The sequence below is a fragment of the Oryzias melastigma genome, linkage group LG24, assembly GCF_002922805.2.
Source record: "Oryzias melastigma strain HK-1 linkage group LG24, ASM292280v2, whole genome shotgun sequence".
NCBI lineage: Eukaryota > Metazoa > Chordata > Actinopteri > Beloniformes > Adrianichthyidae > Oryzias > Oryzias melastigma.
Window position 1 is genome coordinate 18,210,890 of NC_050535.1, and position 24,010 is coordinate 18,234,899.

The 24,010-nt window shown below is 36.9% G+C and overlaps 2 protein-coding genes across 7 annotated transcripts in view; both read left to right on the plus strand.

Moving 5' to 3' along the window:
- The first annotated feature begins 7,854 nt into the window (after nt 1-7,854).
- On the plus strand, nt 7,855-13,278 carry LOC112158111 (histidine triad nucleotide-binding protein 3). Of its 2 annotated transcripts, none has more exons than XM_024291311.2 (5): nt 7,855-7,986; nt 8,411-8,528; nt 10,118-10,187; nt 12,085-12,211; nt 12,393-13,278. In XM_024291311.2, the coding sequence occupies exons 1-5, from the start codon at nt 7,894-7,896 to the stop codon at nt 12,477-12,479; spliced, it is 495 nt and encodes a 164-aa protein (XP_024147079.1). In that variant the 5' UTR covers nt 7,855-7,893; the 3' UTR covers nt 12,480-13,278. The 2 variants fall into 2 exon arrangements, with proteins under 2 accessions (XP_024147079.1, XP_024147080.1); XM_024291312.2 differs by lacking the exon at nt 12,393-13,278 and adding an exon at nt 10,815-10,826.
- Nucleotides 13,279-15,457: 2,179 nt separating this feature from the next.
- Nucleotides 15,458-24,010, plus strand: part of ppp1r13bb (protein phosphatase 1, regulatory subunit 13Bb) — a 30,496-nt gene continuing 21,943 nt past the window's right edge. For 3 of the 5 annotated variants that reach the window (XM_024291005.2, XM_024291007.2, XM_024291006.2), the window contains exon 1: nt 20,906-21,396. In XM_024291005.2, coding sequence (XP_024146773.1) covers nt 21,229-21,396 — 168 coding nt within the window. In that variant the 5' untranslated portion in view covers nt 20,906-21,228. Of the gene's footprint in view, nt 15,832-16,053; nt 16,192-20,905; nt 21,397-24,010 lie in introns of those variants that run through there. The other 2 variants (XM_024291009.2, XM_024291008.2) reach the window with 2 other exon arrangements.

The following is a 24,010-nucleotide window of genomic DNA, read 5'->3' on the forward strand; positions in this document are numbered from 1 at the left end:
TCATTTTTACTTCACTGTTATTGTGTTTTAATGTGTCTCTAATTTATTAATGATTTTTAAGTCCTTTTAATCCGGGGCCTTTCAGAGTTTACTGAACAATAGTTTTAGATGTCATTTCTTGAGCTGTTCTTCAGTGTGTCCTTTTACTTGCAGTTTGCCCCATTTATATTGTTGTGATCAGTTTTTGGGCCAGTTGTATTTTAAGTGTTGTGTTTTCCAGCTCTGAGTTTGTACTAAAACTACTGTCGGTTCTGTTCCTTTATTCCGTTCAAATAAACCTTTGGAATCTGCTCCAGTTCATTCTGGACTCCTGCTTTTCCACTGTGCAGTCTCATTGTTGCATTCACCTGTGACCCGTTTTAGAACTTTATTTACGAATATGACCAAACAGATGGGCCGTCTAAGGGCAGATGAGAAAATGACATTTGAAAAAGATCATATTTGTGAGCTCCCTGCTCCACATCCACATGCAGACAAATAAAAACCCCAACATGCCATTGATTGAGCTCCTCAAACCTCTCTGATATTACATGTTAAATGCACATATTTTATTTAAATCAATATTCTGAACAGCTAAAACGTTCTTCTACCAGATGGTGGCAGTACAGAACAGCAGGAACAGAATCAGCGTCCATCCAGATCTAATTCTAAAATGAAATGTTAACGTACGGCAGGATGACATGAATACTAGAAATGACTGAAAACTATTCCAAGATCAAATAAAGCCGCTGGGCGCTTTGCAGACACAGTCGGAGGTGTAGATGTCATACAAGCAGGTTTTACTTTGGGACATTTTGTCTTCTGTTGATCTGGTCAGCTGATAAACCATCAAATCCACTGTAAACATTTGATTTTCTGTTAAATCAATTATAAATATAATCTCTGAACATTGTTAGAATTACATTTTATATATAAAGATGGGATATGTCTTCAGAAACAGCAAGAGGATGGTCCAGAATTTAAGTCAAAATTTCAAACTATCATATTTTTAAAGAAGTAAACATCTTTTTCCATCATGCAGTTACCATTACAGCTGCCTGAACCTGCAAGAACAAACATTTCAGCCACATCAGGTCAGGAAGTGAAACAAAAACCATGAGGCCGAGTCAGTGGAATTAAGATCTTTAATGTGAGTCTCGCCTTCAAACATCGTCTTACATTTTTATTGTTTCAGTTACAGGAAGAGCAGCTACAGGTGGAGCAGGACAGAGCAGAGGTTCCCAAACTGCTGACGGGAAGAAGGAAAGACATAACCTGATGCTGAGAGCATTCAGACATTTACAGTTACACTCTGAAGGCCTTTTGACAGATTGCTCTGATATGAGGCTTCACTGCTGGAGGTGGGAGGGTTTGGGAACCGCTGTTCTGAAACGGAGCCCCCGACTGGGCCAGGTTTCAGCGAGTCCAGCAGAGTGGGCAGCACAGAGGTCAAAAAAGAACACCACAAACGGTGGACAGAACATTTAGGTACGAAGTGAGGCTCCTTCAGACCAGGAGACAGAAAGGTCAGCTTCATTTAGCCCTGAATCGATTCCCACCGTTCCCTCCTGAAGCAGGCCTTTAGATCTGCAATGAGAACCAAATGCAGGAAATGTCAAACACTAGAAGAAAAGCGTTTTCTACAGGAAGCGTGACTGCTGAAAATCTGAGCTTGGAGCTGAAGACGCTGCAGATGATGATAAAAGGCTCAGACGGCTGCAGTCGCGGGTTAGGATGTTTATACAGAGAAGCTGCTCAGAATTTGAGGATGACAAACTAACAGTGTTGCTTAAATGCAGATTTGGCGTGTGCTGTGGTTTAGCCATGCAGAGCTAAGAGTGAGCACAGGACTTGATGTTAGTCACTGATGTAGTCTGAAAACAGACAGAAGCTCGTCTCGACTGCAAGCTGGTCATCAGACAGTTTGTGTTTGCTTTTCTCACCAAAGTAATTTAGAGATAATAGCACTTTACAAATGGATGGATTTAAGAGCTTGATGGTAGAAGCTGATGAATGAGTTTGTATCTTTCTGCTGAAGGTAGTAAACAAAAGGAATCTTGGGTAGATGGATTAGTGGTGAAGTGTCAGGCTTTTTCCTTGAAGGTCTTGATAACATTATAACTTCTGACCTGATCAAGAATAGAGATATCAGTGCAGGGGTGTCAAACTTAATCGCACAGGGGCCAAAATCCCTTAGGTCGCAGGCCGAACAGGATAATATTCTAAAATTACATTTTTAAAACCGTACATTCTTTACATAATTATGAAGTAGATATTAGCATTACCTGTGATAATGCTAGTGTGAATGCTGTAAGCTGAATTTGGCTGCTGAAGATGCTAGTGCTGATAGCTGAAGATGTTGAGATTGATAGCTGAAAATGTTGAAGCTGATATCCAGCTAAAATATTAGCTAAATACCAAACTAGCCTAAAAAACTTTTTTTTTTAAACGTAGGCTAGCCAAAACAGCTAGCATGTAGCTGAAATATAGCTAAACTTCAAAATAGCCTAAATGGTCATAGTAAATGCCAAAATTGCCCTGAAAAGCTAGCAGAATGGCAATTTTTAAAACTTTAAAACCGTAACTTTTTAACTTAAATAAGAATAATAATAAGGCAGGAATATTATTCCAGAATAAATCAATGTAAACCTTAACTAACTTTCAATATTTTACTCTCCATAAAAACATATTTTCTCAAAATTATACAAGTTAGAAATAAGTACAAGATAACATTGGGTTATTAATAACAATAAAATAAAATGATCTGGAGGGCCGAATAAAATTAACCAGAGGGCCACGTCAAGGCCCACGGGTCTACTCTGATCATCTTTTGATCTATTATAAAATTGTTCCCAGTGGTCTTTTAATTATGATTATGATGTTTTCAGCCAAAATCTTAAAACTTGTGTCATTTTATAGGTCATAGTTTCTGCAGAGCAGCAGGAGATCATTAGAAATTTACCCGAGTTATGGGTGGGACTGTCGAAATGGAGTGAACCTGCCCTCATTTCCCATCAACCCTGCGTTTACACTCTCTCTTGCTAGCTTACAGCCCCTCACACCATCAACCTAACATTTGTGGTCATCCAGTAACATTGTGCAGTGGTGCAGTTCTGATTAAGCTCAGATGAGGAAAACAAAGACGTTCATGTTATATATCATGATATAGCTTTTTTCATACTGTGCGATAACAATATATATATCACAATATAAATCAAAAACTATATTTGTCAAAACTGAATGCTCTGCGGCTCCTAAAAGCAATGTGTAATGATCAGCATGTTATTTAGATTTCAATATGCATTTCCTATCACACTAAACATAACAGATGCAACATGATGCCACATTTAAACAAATAAAAATAAATAAATTTCCACCGTTAACAGGATCATTCCAGTAGATTCTGAAGGAGAAGAATCTACTGGAATGATCCTGGTCAAAATGAAAAAGTTACAGTAAATCAAAGAACATAAACACTGGAGCTCTGGTGTTAAATGGTTAAAGAACCACGTGCACTTCACAGAACAACAACAAAAATATATTTTTTTTAAAGAATAAATGTGTTTTTTTTCCTCAGAAAGAGACGGCGAGTCTCACCATGCTCTGGCAGCTCCCCGTATGCTTTCAAACTGCGAGCCTCATCTGCGTTGTACTTGAGGATGACGTCAGCTTTGTTATCCTGAAACAGACGTGCAGATCAGAAAATACAGCTCAAAGAAGCGGGACAGGAGCTCCTGAACACAAACCTAAGAATATCAGAGATAATGTCTACATTAGAGACGACTGTTGATGCCAAATGACTCGACAACACGGGAGGATTTATTTCAGTTTACTCATCAAATTGGTTGGATTGAGTAGAAATGTTGGTGATAGTTCTCATTCATCCTGGTGGTGCTGAAGTTAAGTCACAGCGACTGGATTAAAAAAAAAAAAAAAAAGGAAAAAGTTATTAAATTCCAGCTGCTATGACTCAACTTGAAAGACAATGAGTAAAAAAATATAAAGATTTAATAATAATCTTCATCTACAAACTTTAGAAAAGTGCTAAAAAGGACAAACCCCAAACTGCAGAAGAGTTTTTGTTTTACTGAGGAGCAAACAATATTTGAGAATCATTCTGTAAGTTGTTCCATTAAAGAAGATGAGGTCTGTACTGTTAAACATAGATCCATTTCAACCGTCTCTCTTCAACATCTAGGACTGAGTTCTAGAACCAGAACTTTCCTCAGAATCCTGGCTGTGGTTAAAGCAGGTCATGATGTTGGAGCTCCACCCCTGAAGGTCACATGTTATCTACAGCCACCAACTTTCATATCACATGACTACTTCAAATGTCAAGAGCGTCAAGGTAACCAAATCTTACCTTATTTTGGCCAAATATTGTATTGATAAATGTAAATAAACAAATGACAAACATTTGACCATTTTCTCTGTGGAATTAAAACGTATAATTAATCTAATAACTGAGAATTTCATGCCTTCCAAAGACTGAAACATGTTTATTAATAATGATTTGAACAATTGGTGAAACTTTCTCTCTCCATTCTTTTGTGATTAATAGAAGGCTCTGTAGTTTTTCTTTGTTTTCTTTTTTGCTAATTTCACGTTGAACTAAGCATTTTAAGTAATTCAGATGAATAAACTTAAGAACATCTGGTTTTCCCATGTCAATATTACACAGGTGTAGAAACCACCTGTGTGAAGCGCTGATGCTGATTGGCTGAGGCGACCTCTGAAGGAGGAGACAAAAGTGACTGAGCTGTTAGTATTCTTGGATCATATCTTTGGTTCCTGTTTTTGTTCATGTTATGTCATAATCATCTGCTAGAGTTAAGTTACAGTGGATCATGAAATGTTCAATAAAAATGCAGGAAATAAATTATTAAGAGTTTATTTAGACAACAGTGACAGCAGTAGTTTTTTTTTGGGGGGGGGGGTCTCCTCAGAATCAAATGTCTTCACTGCTCCTCTCTTCCTGTTGTCGACACTTCCTGTAAAACATGAAAATGATTCAACAGAGATCAGAAAAGACTCCAGACTGTTTGGTTCTCATGAAAATCCTAAAGATTAAGGAAACAATGACTTCACTCCTTCTGCTCTGGTGGAGTTTAGGATGATAGCAATGACTGATTCAGTTACAGCAACACCTTAAAAAATGAAGAATAAATCACTGACCTCCACAACAAAACACCTGCCAGCATCAGCATTAATGGAAGATTTGATTATCACATGACATGTCTAAGAGAGAAAGGCCGGTGTGAACGGACTCTACTCTACACTGCTGCTCTCTTAGTACGTTCACTCGGGTTATTCTGACTACAGTAAACAGCTTTGATGAAAACGAAAATGATGAAAACTTACTGAAGTAATCGTCATGGTTTCACGAGGCCAGAAGGACCCAAGTGCTGGAAACATGTCTGTGTGTGAGAAAGTGATTTATTTAGAGAGGGGTGATGAATCTGGAGTTGGCGTGCAGGCAGGGGGGGTGGAGAGAGATGGAGAACCAAGAGAGGAGAGGCTGCACCGGGGTTTACAGATGGTGTCTAAGGCTTGGGGAGGTGAGCGGCGTTCCTTTGTCCTTCTGGAGCTGGAGGACACGGTGAGCAGGTAGAACCGAGTCTGTGGCTGTGAGTCAGCTGAGCAGAGAGGTCCAGAGATGGTTGGTTGTTGGTTCTCGTGGTTGAAGGATTCTGCAGACAGGAAACAGTTCATGAGCAGAGTACTGGAGGGTGAGGAGAAACTTAAAGTTTAACATGAATATCAGAGACACTGTAGATACAACACGTAAAGGTAGGATACGATCTGTCGATGAACACTGGAAGCTGCAGAGCTTCAATGCTGAACAGCTGAGATGATGAGGTGAGGACCGACTCCTGCTGGAACACCAGAGACCCTCCAAAGCTGTAAGCACCGGGGAGACCTGTGTGGACCAGACAGTAGTTTAGAAATTCAGACCTTCAGACACAGAGAAACCGAGAGAGCGGATAACTAGATTGAAAAACAAGTTACTGGAAAGATGTTTGATGTATTTTATATCCTGCAGCACTCCAGAATGAAATCTGCCCCTTTTTACATTTTATTTGTTGCCTTTCTATTGTCTAACTCTCTTTAGTGGAGGAGCACATCAGTCCTCCTCCACCTTTCATGTGTCTGTATGTTCACAAACGCAGTAAGACTGTGAGGAAGATGTTCTTCAGGTTAAAAATAAACGCTGGAGACGATCGCATCACTTGAAAAGCATAAACACCTCTCAGAGGTTCATGGCAGGTTTTGTGTACAGTCACAAGCAGAACCAGCCAACATTAGTCTGAACTAGGTTGTGGATGAGACTGATGTGATGAAGTCTAAACAGCTTTAAGGACAAGAAAATAGAATCTTTATCACAACTGAAGACTGAGGAAACTTACTCCACTGAATGTCATTTCAGACGAGGTGCTGATGCAGGGAGCTTATAGTAAAGTAAAATACATTTATTTTAACATGTTGAAACGTTATAATCAAGTAACAGGAAGAAAATACTCACATCAGCATGAAATGCTGCAGCAGCTGTCTGACATCTGCTGAGAAAAGAACTGAAAAAGAAAAAGGGAGAACTTAAATAAAGAGAGCAGACGTGCACCTGATAGTTTTTAATTGCATTATTATGTGTTCGATGAGCTTTCAGAAGTTTGAATTAACACACCTGAAGGTCAAAGATGCCATTGTACTGGTACTGCTGAGAATACAAATAAGACACAAATCAAATGTTTGCCAGTCAAACTAGATCAATAAATAAAGTATTCTGAGATCTGGCTCCACGTTGAACCTTTAAATCTGTTAATGTAGTTCCATGATGAACCATTCAGCCTGAGATCCTCACAGGCTGCTGTTAGACAGTCTATCCAAAGATCACACTTGCCATTGAACAAGGCCAGAGAAACCTTTCATTTCTGTAGCATCAACCTAAATATTGTTCTGTAGAGATCATCACCAAAACCATCAGGGTGAAGTGAGTCCAGAAAGAGTTTCTGTTTCTCAGCTATAAATATTGTAGAGATGTTATCATCATCATCCATAAAACACGACACATCAACCTCTCCCTTTCTTCTTTATCCTATTAAAAACACAGATTGAGAAAGACTGAGGACACTCAAAACAGGTAGAGATCAGCTGGACCTGTCTGTCTGCTCTAAGCTGGAAACATCAGCATGACCTCTGACCTGAAGGTTTCCTACAGGGATTGATACTAATTAGTAAACATGCACATACACACACATGCACATGATAGACACACACATGCACACACACAGGAGGAAAAAAAAACCCGATCAAAATAGTACCAGCAAGGAGCGCAGTATGTCAACTTGGAGATCCTTACAGATGGTCATAAAGGCAGTAAAGGTCAGAAATGTACACATTTTTCTCCTAAAGGAAACAGAAACACATATGCGTGATTAGGGCGTGGTTAGGGAAAGGGCAGTGACACCGCTCCCTTCTCCTCTCTAAAAGAGAAGAAAGATGTCTCACTACCTTTTACGGATAAATTTTCTCTCAGAAAACATGTTTGAAAGTTGTTTTTTTTTTTTTTTTTAATAAATGTAAAGCCCCCCAGACCCTCTTTATTGACAATAATAAATCATTATACTTTAATCAAAAATATAAAAACACACACGGATAAATGAATTATTATTTTAAAAGGATATTCAAATTTCCAACGAAATATTCCCTCTGAAATCTTTTAGGGTATGCGTAAAATACATTGGCATAATGTATAATTAGACAATATAGATATGTAATTTTGACAGCAATGATTCGAGGATCCCAAATTAAAATGTATTTTAAAGTGCGCACAAAAAAACGACAGAGTTATCGCTCAAGTCCAAATAGACGATCTTTGTTGGGCTTCCCTGACGCCGGAAGCAGCTTCAGAAAATTATGGCGAGCGACGAATCAGAAAAATACGACGAAAGCTGCATTTTTTGCCTCATAGCCAAGAACCAAGACGAAGAAACTGAAGTCATTAAACAGGTACGAGTCGTCCAAGGTTTTCACTTACGTAAAATGTTGGGGAAACGACTTTTAATCAAAGAAAAGGCTAATTTCTTTAGCTTCAGGAAGTCTGTAAACATGTCATAACACTTTCAACCTCTGAGAATAGTGTATTTACAATGAAATTCTGGTGAATTTATTTATTATTATTATTACCAAAAATAATAATAAATAAATACATGTTTTTACGCACATATATAAAGATTGCATTCATTTGTAAACAATTAAATTTGTTATCATTTACCATCACTGAATAATGTGATTAATCTTTTTTTTTTTTTTTTTTAGAAACATGAGTTGTTTAAGATAAACCCGGATAAAAAGAATAAAACTTGAGCTAAAAAGTGAGACGTTCCAGTAAAGACAGGTTCCTTTTGAGTTTCTGGGTTGTGTGTTTCTGCAGAATGAGGAGCTGGTGTGTTTCAGAGACATCTGTCCTGCTGCTCCTCATCACTACCTGGTGATTCCCAGAGAGCACATCCACAGCTGCTGCTCGCTGAGCAGGGAGCACATCCACCTCGGTCAGTCAAAGCATTAGTCAGCATCAGTGCTCTCCACATTGTGCACACATCGGACACTTTATTAGACACAACTGTCCAACAACTGTGTGATGCAATCATGTCAATATGGACCAAATTCTCTGATTCCAGTACCTTGTTGGATCTATGCCACCAAGGATGAAAGCAGCTCTTAAGGCAAAAAAGGGTTCAACCCACTTTAGCAAGGTGGACTATTACTATATAGTCGATTAATCGCCAATTATTTTTTCCGATTAGTCAACTAACTAAAAAAATAGATATAAAACATTACCTGCAATAATGCTAGTGTGAATGCTGTAAGCTGTATTTGAAGATGCTAGTGCTGAAAAAGCTAAAATTGATAGCTGAAAATGCCGAAATTGATAGCTGAAAACGCTGAAGCTGATAGCCAACTAAAATATTAATTAAATGCCAAATTAGCCTAAAAACAAATTTAAAAAAGCCCAAGTAAGCCAAAACAGCTACCATGCAGCTGAAATATTAGCTTAACTCAAAAATAGCCTAAAAAACAAAAAAGCCTAAATTAGCCCAAAAAAGGCTAGCATGCAGCTGAAATATGAGCAAAATTCCAGAATATCCTAAAAAAAAAACAAAGAAATCCTAACTTAGCTAAAATAGCTAGCATGCAGCTGAAATATTAGCTAAACTCCAAATTAGCCTTAAAAACAAAAAAGCCTAAGTTAGCCCAAAAAAGGCTAGCATGCAGCTGAAATATTAGCTAAACTCCAAATTAGCCTAAAAAACAAAAAAAGCCTAAATTAGCCAAAGTAGCTAGCATGTAACTGAAATATTAGCTATACTCCAAATATAGCATTAAAAAGCTGAAAAAAATTCTATATTAGCCAAAACAGCTAGCATGCAGCTGAAATATTAGCCAGACTTCAAAATAGCCTAAAAAACAAAAAAGGCAAAATTGGCAAAAACAGCTAACATGCAGCTAAAATATTAGCTTTACTCCAAAATAGCCTAAAAAACAAGCAAAAAAAAAAAAAACTAAATTAGCCCCAAAAAGCTATCATGCAGCTGAAATATGAGCTAAACTCCAATTACGGTAGCCTAAAAAGCTGAAAAAAAATCCTAAATTGACCAAAATTGCTAGGATGTAGCTGAAATATTAGCTAAACTTCAAATTAGCCTAAAAAAACTGAAAAATTCCTATATTCGCCAAAATAGCTAGCATGCAGCTGAAATATTAGCTAAACTCCAAAATAGCCTAAAAAATTAAATAAATGCCAAAATAGTCAGAAAAGCTAACAGAATGACATTATAACTTTCAACTTTAGTACACTCTGACTCCATAAAATATAAAGTAATGGCTAATCGACTATTAAATTAGTCGTCTACTATTTTAATAGTCAATTAGTGGTCAATTAGTCGACTAATCCTTGCAGCCCTGAGGTGGACCTAATAAAGTATCCGGTGACTGTATATTGGCTCTCCAATGTAAAGCTCCACTTTTGCTGCTGCTAACTTCTCCTGTACTCATGTTTATTTTAAATCTCTCCTGTCAGAGCATGTTCTGCTTTTGGCTAAATAAATTTTTCAGCAATAGCATGTCATGTAACCAACAGTTGAGAGGATGACTTCCATGGGAAGAGCTGTACTTAAAGAACAGGGGATTACCAACATGGAAGAAGTGAGGTAAGCGAATACAAATTAAACAACAATTTTGTAATCTTAAATAAAATAATTAATGTTTAGGAATATTTCAGACCAATAAAAATAGAAGCGGATCTTGAATGGAAATGTTGAGCAGTTAAGAGCTGGTGACATCACACCCTCTGTTTGACTCAATTAAAATTCAGTATTCTGCCCAGCAACTGCAACATTTTTCACCGCTTTAGCATTATTTATTATTTAACATTAATCCACAGACCCATCAGCTTGTTGGCTTTAAGTGAAATCCAGGCTGTGAAAAGTGATTTGGCAGAAGAAAAGATATTACAGCTGAAAATGGCTTTTATGAGCTTAAAATTGCCAAATAATAATAATAATAATAATAATAAATAAAGTGTTAAAAAGGAGAAAGTGTCACAAATGATTCTGTTGCTGGGCAGAATACTTTATTTTAAAATGGTTTCTTACTTTGATATATTATTTTCTTTATTTTGCTCATTTTCTACTCATCCACACAGTTCTAGCAGCTGTTGTTGAGTTTGTTACTCGTGATTTAGCTGTTAACTGTTACATTTTCAATAGCTAATTAACATCAGGCACTTTCATAAATTTTCTCACTTTATCTTTTTTTTTTCCTGTTATCTTTTATAGCTAATTGAGCAGGTAAGTGAAAATGACAATGCAATCACACTGTAGTGATTCTCCTGGTCCTTTCCGAAAGTTTTGAGGCAAATTCAATCACATTTTCAGCAGTCGTTCAGGACATTACTGCTTGTATTTTTGGTAATCATAAACTTTATAATTTTTTAAATGTAGAGTAAAAATAGACACATAGGACATGAATGAGAAAGTCTTCAAATTTCCTAATTGTAACTAGATTAGCAACAAGTCTTTAAATATATTCATGGGCAATATTTTAATCTTTTATTGTAATTTTCAAAAACATTGGAGTTAAGCTAATATTTTAATAATATGCTAATGTTTTTGGCTGATTTGTTATCTACTGGAGTTTTTTATGCTAATTTAGAGTTTAGCCAATATTTTAGCAAAATGCTAACATTTTTGACTATTTTAGTTTACTGAGGAATTTTAGGCTATTTTGGAGTTCAGCTAAATTTAAACATCGAGCTAGCTTTTTTTGGCTAATTTGAGATCTACTAAGGTTTTTTGGGCTAATTTGGAGTTTAGCTCATATTTAAGCAACACACTAAATATTTTTGCAAAGTTGGCATGTATTGGAGATTTTTAAGCAATTTTACAACCATTTTTTTCAGAAATTTAAGTCAACTTCAGCACTCTTTCATAGTTCTTTAACAAACTTTTAGCAAATTTCACATTTAGCAAATAGCTTTAGCTTTTTCAGCAAAAACTTCAGCAATTAAAGTAAATTGCGTCACCATTTTCAGCAACTACTTTCAGCAAACTGATTCACATTGGCATTATTGCAGGAAATCAACTTTTCTAGTTTATATCTAACTTTCTTTAATGTCCGAATCATCACCATCCTCAGTAACCGGCTTCAGCTGTCAGAACTCACTCATCCACTTTTGCAAGAAATGCATTTTTCTGTTTTGTATGAGTCTGTGTGTGTTCAAATGTGGATTATTGATAAAAGATGTAATACCTTTTCCATTAAAAAAAAAAAAATTTTTTTGAAAAATTTATTAAAATAAGTAATACGGGGCAGAGGTAGAATTGTCGACCCGTGATCAGAAGGTTGCCAGTTTGGTTCCCACCTTAACTGTCCATTAGTTGAAGTGTCCTTAGGCAAGACACTAAATCCACATCATAAAGGTAAATCCAATCATTGTGTGAAAGTGACTTTAAAGCACTTTGGTTCTTAATCAAGGTGCAAAGCGCTATATACACATGCGCTGTTTACTATTTATTTAAAATAAAGTGAAATACTTTTCCTCCGCAGGCTGGGTTTCCATCAGCCACCCTTCATCTCAGTGGGCCACCTTCACCTCCATGTCTTAGCCCCCGTCCGACAAATCTCAACCTGCTTTGAGTATAAATTTACACCAGAGACCGATTCTTTTGTCACTGTGAGTACTGATGGTCTCATCTACTATGTTTTAGTTTTTTCTATCAGACATATTGTGAAGACAGTCACAAGTTATTTTCTTATTATTTTGGAGAGAACACTTGTTCTTTACACCAAACTATTGACTTCTCTTGTTATCTGCTTTCTTCCACTCCTTCACAATAAAAGTCTCTCTATTGCAGGTGGAATCTTTAAGGAAGAAACTACTGAAAACTGCTCCACTTACTGGGATCAGGTGTATTTTTGGAAAATGTTTCGGACTACCCTAAAGAGGAATGTATCTTTGAAGCAAAATTGTGTTTTTGTTTCAAGTGAATGTACTGCATGACTCTTTTCCAAATATTTGCGTGCCTTAAAGAAAGTATTCCTATCATGTTATACAGACTGTGTTTAAATTATAATGTTTGATGCAACATATTTCAGGAAATAATATTCCAATTTAGATCAAATACCAAAGTTCAATGCATGAATGTTGTTATAGAATCATATGAAACTGATGTAAATTCCACGAAGCACTGCTATGATAATTTATTTTTTTAATATGTGTTGAGCTTTAACTTAAAGTATAAATAATTTGCTTTAGATTATAGTTCATTTTCTCAATAAAGGTCAATTGAACCGAGACTTCCAACAAAGGAAATCTTATGGACGGATCAAAATATGCCTCCAAATGAGGAATTACAGGCCAACTCCATTGGAGGTTGGAGACTTTTGTTTTTATTGACTGTTCAGTTTACATGATAGAGCTCCATTCTTCAGAGCAAAAGGAGGAGCTCCACTCATATCACCAAGAGGCCTCTGGGAAAAACTTGAGACAAGCACACTATTTTATTTATTTATTTTTTTTTGCTGTTTTGTAACTGTAGCACTTTTATTCCCTTTTCTGAGGGATTTATTTAATTGTCTAAGTTAAGTTGAAGTTCAGTCTTTTAGAAATGTATTTACTGGAATGTGCACGGATATTCAGGAACATAAAATCTTTAATGTGCTGCATAACAAAATAATTATTTAAAATTATGTTTTGTGAAAAACTATTGTTTTGAAGATTAAACTATCTATCTGACTCTACTGTTGATCAGTTTACTCTTTCTTTTTGCTCAGTTTAAAGAACTGTTGTTCAACAGGATCTTAGGTGGTGAGAAGATGCCTGAGGAATGGAGGAGAAGTGTGATGGTGCCCATTTTTAAGAATAAGGGAGATGTGCAGAGTTGTGGTAACTACAGAGGAATAAAGCTGATGAGCCATACAATGAAGGTGTGGGAAAGAGTAGTGGAAGCCAGACTAAGAGCAGAAGTGAACATTTGTGAGCAGCAGTATGGTTTCATGCCAAGAAAGAGCACTACAGATGCAACATTTGCTTTGAGGATGTTGATAGAGAAGTACAGAGAAGGTCAGAGAGAGCTCCACTGTGTCTTTGTAGATCTGGAGAAAGCTTATGACAGAGTGCCCAGAGAGGAACTATGGTATTGTATGAGGAAGTCTGGAGTGACAGAGAAGTATGTCCGAGCAGTGCAGGACATGTATGAGGGCTGTAAGACAGTGGTGAGGTGTGCTGTAGGGGTGACAGAGGAGTTCAAGGTGGAGGTGGGATTACATCAGGGATCAGCTCTGAGCCCCTTCCTGTTTGCAATGGTGATGGACAGACTGACGGATGAGGTTAGACAGGAATCACCATGGACTATGATGTTTGCAGATGATATTGTGATTTGTAGTGAGAGCAGGGAACAGGTGGAGGTGGAGTTAGAGAGGTGGAGGTTTGCCCTGGAAAGGAGAGGAATGAAGGTTAGCCGCAGTAAGACAGAGTACATGTGTGTGAATGAGAGGAACCAGAGTGGAAGAGTGAGGTTACAGGGAGAAGAGATAAAGAAGGTGGAGGAGTTTAAGTATTTAGGGTCAACAGTACAGAGTAATGGAGAGTGTGGAAAAGAAGTGAAGAGGAGAGTGCAAGCAGGTTGGAATGGGTGGAGAAAAGTGTCAGGTGTGATGTGTGACAGAAGAGTTTCAGCACAAATGAAAGGAAAGGTGTACAAGACTGTGGTGAGACCAGCCATGTTGTTTGGACTAGAAACAGTGGGACTGAAGAAAAGACAGGAAGCAGAGCTGGAGGTAGCAGAGATGAAGATGCTGAGGTTCTCTTTGGGAGTGACCAGGATGGATAGGATCAGGAATGAATACATCAGAGGGACAGCACATGTTAGAGGTTTTGGAGATAAAGTCAGAGAGGCCAGACTGAGATGGTTTGGACATGTTCAGAGGAGAGACAGTGAATATATTGGTAGAAGGATGCTGAGTCTAGAGCTGCCAGGAAAGAGGTCTAGAGGAAGACCAAAGAGGAGGTTTATGGATGCAGTGAATGAAGACATGAAGGTGGCTGGTGTTAGAGTGGAGGATGCTGAAGACAGGCTTAGATGGAGGAAACTGATTCGCTGTGGCGACCCCTGAAGGGAAAAGCCCAAAGGAAAAGAAGATGTATATTAAATTGAGCCAGACAGAGGATTATATTTAAGCAGATTTCTTCCAATTTATTTTCCAATACTATGCCAAATATGATAGTATTTAAAGAGAATAGTGGTTGTTGTGGGAATATATTTTTCAGCCAGTTATGTAACTCTTTCCAAAATATTTTTGCTTGGGGACAAGAATAAAATAAATGTTGTGTGGTTTCAATTTCCTTTTCACAATATGTGCACATGTCATCGTTTATATTAAAACGTAGTCGTAAAAGTTCTTTTGATGGATAGATATTGTTTAGTATTTTAAAATGAGTTTCTTTAACTTTGGGAAAAATTGGAAATTTTAGATAAAAGGTTCTTAGTTTAATTCCTATATCCTGATCATATTTATATAAAATATTATTTTTATTAAGTTTTCCAGTAAAAATATTTTCCTTCAAGGTTGTTCTTATTATTAGATTACTACATTTTGTATCTGCTATTGGGATACTTTGTATTATTAATTATGGTAATTGCGGTGTTATAGTTTGATATAATAGTGCACCTTTTATTAAATGAATATATTCCAAAGGAATAGCTTTGATTACTTTTGCATGAACTGATTTTTGTGGATTAAAATGATATTTTGACAGAACTGCTCATAGGTGAGAAAATTACCTTCATCATCCAACATATGAAGTACAGACCAAATATTCTTTTCATACTTATTTATTTTATTTTTTCTACATAATTCATGTCCTGCTTTAGGCGCATGCGCAGACCTTTTTTCTTTTGCGCATGCGCCGCCCCTGATCTCCCTTACGTTTCACTCTTGACGTTTGACGTCGCTGCTGAAGGGAAGCCCCGCCCCTGTCGCTTCAGCGTTTTGTGTTTTCGCCAGCTAGCAATGCTAGCGTGCAAGCGGGGCTTTAGTGTTTTCAAGTGAGACAGCGGCTTGGATAATCTGGACGGACTTTTCTTTGTTTTGAGTGGTTTTAAGCGGACTTTGTCTCTGCAAGCTGAAGGAGCGGCAGCGGGAGAATATTCCAGAAACCCACCGTCCTATGGCCGCATTTGAAGCAGCTAACATCCGGAGATAACGCCTGCTGGCTGACTGACAGACAGCTGGCCTTTGACAGCAGCTAAGCTCAGATTTATTCATTGAAATTATGGATCATTTCTGACATTGGTGGGTATAAATGTGAACAGAGTAGACTAACACGTATTAATACATTGTAGTTTGTTGTGGTCAACATGTAAGCTAACATTGATTGGCTAGCCATCATGTTTGTAGCACGGAGCCACGCCTGGACCATTTAAATCAGCGTTTGCGCCGCATGTAGTTGTTTGGGGTGATCCCGCCCTTTAAAAAATGTCAGTAAAAGTGATTTCTCATTTTTTTGGTCCACAGATTGGTTGTCACTTTGGGGACATAAGCGGGCACAACGAGTGAGGAGGGTTTCGGTTCTGCAGAGGTGCAGCTGAAGAGAGGAGTTTAAAGGCTGATGCACGCGAGGTTTGATCCTCTGGAGCTGCCACCATGATGCCGGTGAGTTCAGACATCTTCATCCTAACATCTAGTAATGATCTTCTATAAACTGCCATACGTCTATCAGAGTAAACAACACTCTGTGGCAGAATTAAAAAAGTGGAGGAGACGGTATATAGTCTTCTTTTAATGATTTATTCAGGAATGTGGGGAAAAAAATCATTCCTGAGGTATGATATATGATGTTAACAACAGGTGCCATTAGATCTATGTGGAAACAAACTTTCAAAGCAATCTAAATACAGATATATCATGCAATTTAGAGCCACTTTTATTGTTTTAACATGGGTGGGATTATGTACTTTCACTTCTCCCTGCAATTCATTATCAATGATATTTAATGGATTTAACATGTCATGCAAATATATCTAATCAAATATAATGTCAAAAAGATGGAATTATTTCTATATTTTCTCAATTTTTAATTAAATTTATGGATTTAAACCTTAAATAGATTTCACATTTCTATGTATTTTCATTTTTATCGTCTTCTTTGAAAAAAAATTAACATTTTATATATTTAAATATAAATCTATCGTTATTATTTGAGTTTGTTAGTTTTATTCACATCAACAAAACAAAAGTTATTATAGAAACTTTAGACGTGCGGTCTGTTTCTGAAGTTCGGCTTCTACTGTTTTTTGGGGGTGTTTTTGTAAACTTGGGTATAAACTACTCACATTTTCCTTGTCTTTATGGCTGAAATTGTTTAAAATAAACCAAATTAATTAATAAATAAGTACATTTTACTGTTTTTTTTTTGTCTAGATATTGAAGCTTTCGGGTTATGCAGACTTTTTCTTCTGGTATGAGTAAAAAAAAAAAATCAAATTTTTATTAAATAATATTTAGCCAAATCTGATTGTTCTCAGATTTTCTTTAAACTGAGCTGAGTAACTGATTCCAACAAAGTGATCTTTGCTCTATAAATGCCCGTTTGTGGTTTAATCGGTTTAGATTTTTTTTTAAAGATATACTTATGCAATCTTATAGATACATATGCTAGTCAAAGTTTAAATCTGTATCCAAACACATTAAATTTTCCATTTCATATTTTTAAAAACATTTTTAAATAGATATAGTCCTTGCAAACAATTGGCATAAATTCTCTATTTACATAGAATTAAACTAAAAACAACACATACGTTATTTAAATACAGTAGTGTTTATTTATTTTATTACAATTATTATTTAACAAACCTGATTTTAATGCATAGGTGAATGTGTAAATAATAATTAATAGACAATATTTTCCCTTTCAGTAGAAAAGCTCCTCCATGTGCTTTTATAAAACATACCTGCAGTAGGTGTTGTTGCGTTCTGCAGTCGCCATTATTCATGTTTCTTTGTGTTTTTTCAAATGTGTGTCATTGTCCTGACTCTGCGGGGCTGAACACCTGAGTGGAAACTGTATATATTGTGCTTTGTCGAAACCCTTTTTTGTTATCTTAGGAGTTGTGATGAATTGTGAGAAACTTTCTTTTGAGTTGACAGGGAGGGGCACCTGAACTAAAATAGAAGTTGTGTTTACAGCAGGTTCGATAAGTTGAATGACGGTGGTTCTGTTTTTTTTTTTTTTTGTGTGTGTCCTAAAGCCCTACAGTCCAAACCCAGAGAGGCTGGTGTCTTTTTAAAAGTCCTTAGTCACTATGTTGCATCCTGTGACACTATCGCATTCAAAGAGCCAGTGAAGCGTAGAAGCTCTGGGTTCTCGCGTGACTCCAGCAGCCAATGAGACCGTGGCAGATCTGGGTCTGTGTGGCCGAGTCCACTAATGCTCTGTTGTTAAGGAGAACTTTTGAGCCGAGTGGATTGTCAAGTGGCATTAAGCTCACACAGTGCAGACTGGGCAGAGCGTGACTTACAGCGAAAGTAAACATTGCGTTTCCCGTTTTGTGGATGCACAGATCCCTACAGTTGCCTTTAGAATGTCTTAATCTTTTACCATTCTCCAGGTCAGAAAGATCGTTTCACTTGAATTATCTAAATTCAATGTAAAAACATGATTTATTTAGCAGCTCGCACTTGTTTAAGCCCCGCCCCCCTTCTTTTTAGATAAGGAACTATTAATTATTAACTCCTCTTTCTAAAGGGAGCTTTTAATCCCACATCTCCTTCCCACTTTTTTTTTTCTTTTCTCAGGGGAATGTATTTTCTTTCAGGCTTTTCAAAACAAATACTTTCCTCGGCTAAATATCAAACTTGTTAAACTTGAGAGACCAGGCTTAATGCTCATACAGAAAGCAGATGTAACATTAGTGAAGCTGTCACGTGTTCAAAAGTGAGCTAAATGTTTCATTCTCAAAGCCATGTTCAGGGTTTGTCTTTTATTTTATTTAAAATAATCCGTTTTGGTGCAGATGAGAAAGCTTTATCATGTTTGTGGATTTGTGTCCTGTTGATTTTCTGAAAAATAATGTTCAAGTCCTGTATTGTACATTCACTTGAAGGAATCTAACCTGACGGTTTAAAGCTGTTATCTTAATCTAATTTCTGAGACGTTCACAGTCAAAGGGAGAACGGTTGTAAATGTGTTTCATGGGAGAAGAAAAGCCTCAGCATCCCTCTCTAAAGCCACGGACGGCAGCGATGAGGATGACTTGATAACGAATGGCTGCCAGTGTGGATTTACTGGATTTAGTTGTTGGCAGAAAGCATCCGCTGAGCTTTATCCTCATAATTCGTACAGCATATCGATATATTTCTGAAATATGGCAAAAGCAGGAGCTTAAGAAGACCTGAAAACAATGAGGTCAACTTGCGAGTGGAATATTCTGGGAGCCGAACACGCCTCATGTCTGTACAAATGGGATTTTTTTTTTTTTTTTTGGTAGTTTTGTGTTATTATCGGATAGCAACAGTTCTCCTTTATGAAGTAAAAGCTGTATCTTTCACTTCTTGAAGTTGCCAACTGATGACATAAGATTTTTTAAGCCTCCTGGTGGAGGGAAGGAGGTTCTCACTCAGGATTTGACAGTGCATGGCTCCATGAAGTTGTCCTGTGCAAAAAAAAAAAAACACACTCCCAAACCATAATGTTTCCATCTCCGTGCGACAGTGGGGATGGTGTTCTTGGGGTCATAGGTTGAGTTGATGCCAAAATCATGACACACGTTCGTTCTTAAGCAGGGCTACTTTGCGAGTACTGTAAGAGGTTTTCTTGGTGACTGTCTTCCAGCTGCTTTGAGGCCATTAACTAACTGTTGTTGTTTCAGGACAATTTCTCTTTGTTCTCATGATCATGGAAACCTCACCAGGTCAGATCTGGTTTGGAGCTCCAGACCTACAGGTGGATTGATGGTCATGTTCTTATTTTTTGGCACCCCCAGCTTGTTGCTGATGGATTTGTAGTACATTCTGATCTTGTGCTGGTCTACAAATTTCTCCCTTAAATCCACTGAAAGAATCCGTGTATGTTCGTTCATTCATTATTCTATGGGGGGAAATCAGCATCTGCTTAAAGTGAACGAAAAAACAGATAAAAAAACAGACATTGTAGCTGAAAAAAGTTGAAAATGTGAAAACAAGACATTGTAAATAAAAAAAGAAAATGATTTTTTTGAAAACTTTAAATAAAACTTAAATTTGAAAGTTGAAAGCAGGGCTGCCACGATTAGTTGAATAATTGACTATTAAAATAGTCAAAGACTAATTTAATAGTCAATTAGTCATTGCTTTATATTATATGGAGTGAGAGTGTAGTAAAGTTGAAAGTTATATTGGCATTGTGCTAGCTTTTAGGACTATTTTAGCATTTATTAAGGTTTTTAGGCTATTTTGGAGTTTAGCTAATATTTCAGCCACATGATAGCTGATTTGGCTAATTCATGATTTTTTATTTATTAGGCTAATTTGGCATTTAACTCTTATTTTAGCTGGCTATCAGCTTCACCATCTTCAGCTGCCAAATTCAGCTAACAGCGTTCACACTAGCATTTTCGCAAATAATGCTAGAGGGAATATTTCTAGTTTTGAGTTAGTTTAAAGTTAATGATAGTTAAGATGTGTTTTACATCCACTTTGCGCATGACCTGATTAGTCGACTAACCGGAAAAAATAATTGGTGATTAGTCCACTATTAAAATAATCGTTTGTGACAGTTATTAAATTGGTAACAGTTTTAGCTTTTTTTTTCTTAAAGTTTTCTTTTCAAATATTCAATTTTTCTTTCAAGTCTTCAATATAGGTTTTTTTTAAAAATAATTCCTTTGAGTTTAAAATATTTATTTTTGAGTTAAAAACTGCTTTCCAATTTTCCTTTTTTTTTCCAAATTTACAATTCCTGTTTTTCACATTTTCAATCTTGTTTCATTCATTTTAAGCTGATCCTTCTGATTTGACTCAATTTTTTTCAACTTAAAATCGAAGAAACGAAAAACAAACTGTTTTTTGTTTTCCGATTTTACATAGAAAAATGAATGAACGAATGATAAACGGATTTGAAAGCTCTTCAGTCTTTCCATGTTGGAGAGTCTGACAGATGGACTGATTCAGAGGACAGGTGTGTTCTATACAGGTGATTAGTTCAAACAGGTGTCTTCAATTCAGGTGATTAGGAGAGTCTAACCAGAACTCTTAAAAGTTACTGAGGGATCAAATACTTATTTCTCTCAATGAACTGCAAATGAATGGATATAAATTAATTTCTTTATTTTTCTATCTCTCACTGTTCAAAAAACCAATATGATGTCAGGCTTTCATTTTTTTAAGTGAGCAAACCTACAAAATCAGAGGGTTGAAATACTTCGTTGCTCTTCTGTCTGATAGTAAATTTACGTCAGTGCTCAGCCCGTCCCCATTGGCAGCGATTCACCTCGTGTACAATAAGAATCACTTTGCCCTCCTATTTCCTCTGTGTCGTACTCCCTCTTTCCTTCCTCCCTCTCTCCATCGCTCCCAGAGCGACACATCCAGCTAGTGGTGTTTTTTTTTTCCCCTCTCAAGTCTCCTCTGCAGCACTTTTCTGATGCCGCTGTCGGCTTCAGAGGTCTGTTTGGAATGGCGTAAAGCTCCCGTGTTGTGACCACAAAAGCCGCAATGATGAAGAGGTTTGTGACTGTGGTGTTACGCGGCCTCGTTAGCCTCTCCAAGGAGAAACCCGTCTGGGCTAAGGAGCACCACCGGCCACCAAAGAAGGAGATGAAGAGGAGACGGAGGGCAATCAGGAAAAACAAGAGTTTGGGCAGACGCGCCTTAGTGAGGGCGGTCGGTATTTCTTGGTGAAGTTTTATTTATTGATTTGTGTTGTTTTATTGCAGCTTTAAGTTTATCTCTGATCATTTTCAAAGAAACCCTGAGTTGGCTTTATCTGTGAAGGTTTATTCTGACTTAGAGAAAAACGTAAATGTTTTAATGAATATGATCTTCTGATTGCTGCTGGTTAGCTGGAGTACTTTTGGTTTGTTAAACAAGCTTATTTTAATTATATATTTTTGTCCTGATCGGTTAAAAAAAGCTACAGAAAAACGTGCAGTAGATTTTTGCCTCAGTTGCTCTTAGTGCAGTTTTTACGTGAAAGAATGGTTGCACTTTTTGTTTTTGGTGAAAATGTCAATGAGTTCTGAAAGCGTGGGTCACTGTGTCTCTGAGAACCTCCCGGAGTCATAATTTATAGGTGTACATCAGTGAGGAATGACATATTATACATGACAGGAGCGGCGTTGGTGATAAACGCACCAAAGCTGCGTGCCTCTGCACTTAGACGTTTGCATTTAAACCTCAAATTGTGCTTTTGAAGGAAATGTGATAGTCATCAAGCAAAATGAGTCGGTAACGTGTTTTGGGACTCGGTTATCCTGCAGCTGATTCCCTTTGTTTTGATTGGATTAACTTCAGACAAACACTCTAATCTGTATTTATGCAAAATTATAGTCATTTCTGGGTTTGTCCAACTCCTGCTGTCACACTGTTCAGTTTTGATGATTCACTATGATGATCCCATCCTTGCTTTGCTGCAGCGTACCCCTATACTGCTAATAAGTTGGGATTTGTCATGCCAAAGGGTTAGTTCATGCACATGAATTGCTCAGGTACACGAAGCGTACGTCCCATTAAAGCGTCTTGCAGATGCTCTCTACTGCTGCATATTTTAAGCTTTTCCTGTTCAAATAAAAACGAGAGTCCTACCAAAAGAAGCCAGTCTAACAGGCTCGGTCAGTTCTCCCCATTTTAGCTCGCTCCGTACTTACTCTCCGCATCAGCACTCCTGTAATCTCAGAATTTATTTCATTACAGTGCAGCATAAGTGATCAATATTTGTGTTAGTGGATAAAAATTACCCGAATATGAGCAAAATGAAGGAGAAAGAACGGGGTGTTGTGAAACTACAGACTGTAAAAAGTGATAAATTCACTTATTAATGCTATTAAAAATCATCTTATCACTTGGGAGTCTCTAGAGTCAATTGTGAAACTGCATACGCTCTAGTGTTTGAGCCTGAAAACAACATTTAAAAATACTGCATCTGAGTCAAAGAAAAAAAAGCATGTTTGAATTGGGCAAACTAATCAGTAAACTAGAAAACCTGCAATAATGCTAGTGTGAATGCTTTTTGCTGAAAGAAGTAGCTGAAGATGCTGAAGCTTTTTGCTGAAAATGGTGACGCAATTTACTTTAACTGCTGAAGGGATTTGCTGACAATGCAAAAATGTAAAATTTGCTAAAAGACTGGAAATTGTGTTAAAATTTCTGAAAAATGCCAAATACATGCCAATTTTGCAAAAATATTTAGTGTGTTGCTTAAATACTAGCTAAACTCCAGGTTAACCCAAAAAACCTTAGTAGATGCTAAATTAGCCAAAAAAGCTAGCTTGTTGCTTAAATACTAGCTAAACTCTAAAATAGCTGAAAATTCTTCAGTAAACTAAATTAGCCAAAACGTTAGCATGTTTCTAAGTTATTAGCTAATCTCTAAATTAGCATAAAAAACCTCAGTAGATGCCAAATTAGCCAATAAAGTTAGCACGTTGCTTACTAGTTAAACTCCAAAACAGCCCTAACATTCATCAGTAAACTAAATTGGTCAAAAATGTTAGCCTGTTGCTAAAGTAGAAGCATGTTGTTCAATATTTCAAAAACTATAAATTTTATGAATACTGAAAATACAATTACTAAAACACTTTGTTTCCGAAATATGCAAATGAGCGAGTCAGCTCTCCACTGGTTTTGGTTTGGATTGAAATTGACTTTTTGCTGGAACCTTCTGGCTTTGGGAGATTGTTTGTTTGTCTAATTTTCCTGAGTTTTCTTCTCTTCACCTCTCGAAAGGTAAACTGTCTTGAAATATTGTATGTTGGGATGAAAAAAAGCACAAAAAAGAAAGTCCACCTAACTGGAGAGGCCAAAGGAGCTGAAAACGTGTCTGAAAGCCTCAGCGCTTGAAGGCTGAAGGAGGAAAACATTTAAAATATTTAAATTATGGTCTTGTTTCTGTTTTACAAGCTATGTTGGATCTTAAACAGGAACTTTGCTCCATTAACAACGTTTTAGGTAGTAAAACTTAGCAGTTTTGTGTTTTACAAGTTTCTGTTACACTTTTAAATAAACACAAATATTTTTGAGAAAGAAGCGATGCAACACTGGATTTAATTTTTGCAAATCTACAGGCTTCCATGTCCAGCTTTTATAAGTTTTTTTTATTTAAAACGAGGGATGATAAACAAAAGAGCGCTGATCACGTGAAAGGTTATAGCAACAGATATTCATTTCTCCCTGTAGTCCCTTTAGCATTGCATTGAATGTTGAAAGCAAGCTTGATTTTTGCAGCATCACTTAAAACCTCTTTGAGTCAAATTGTGATGACATCACAGTTTAACACGAT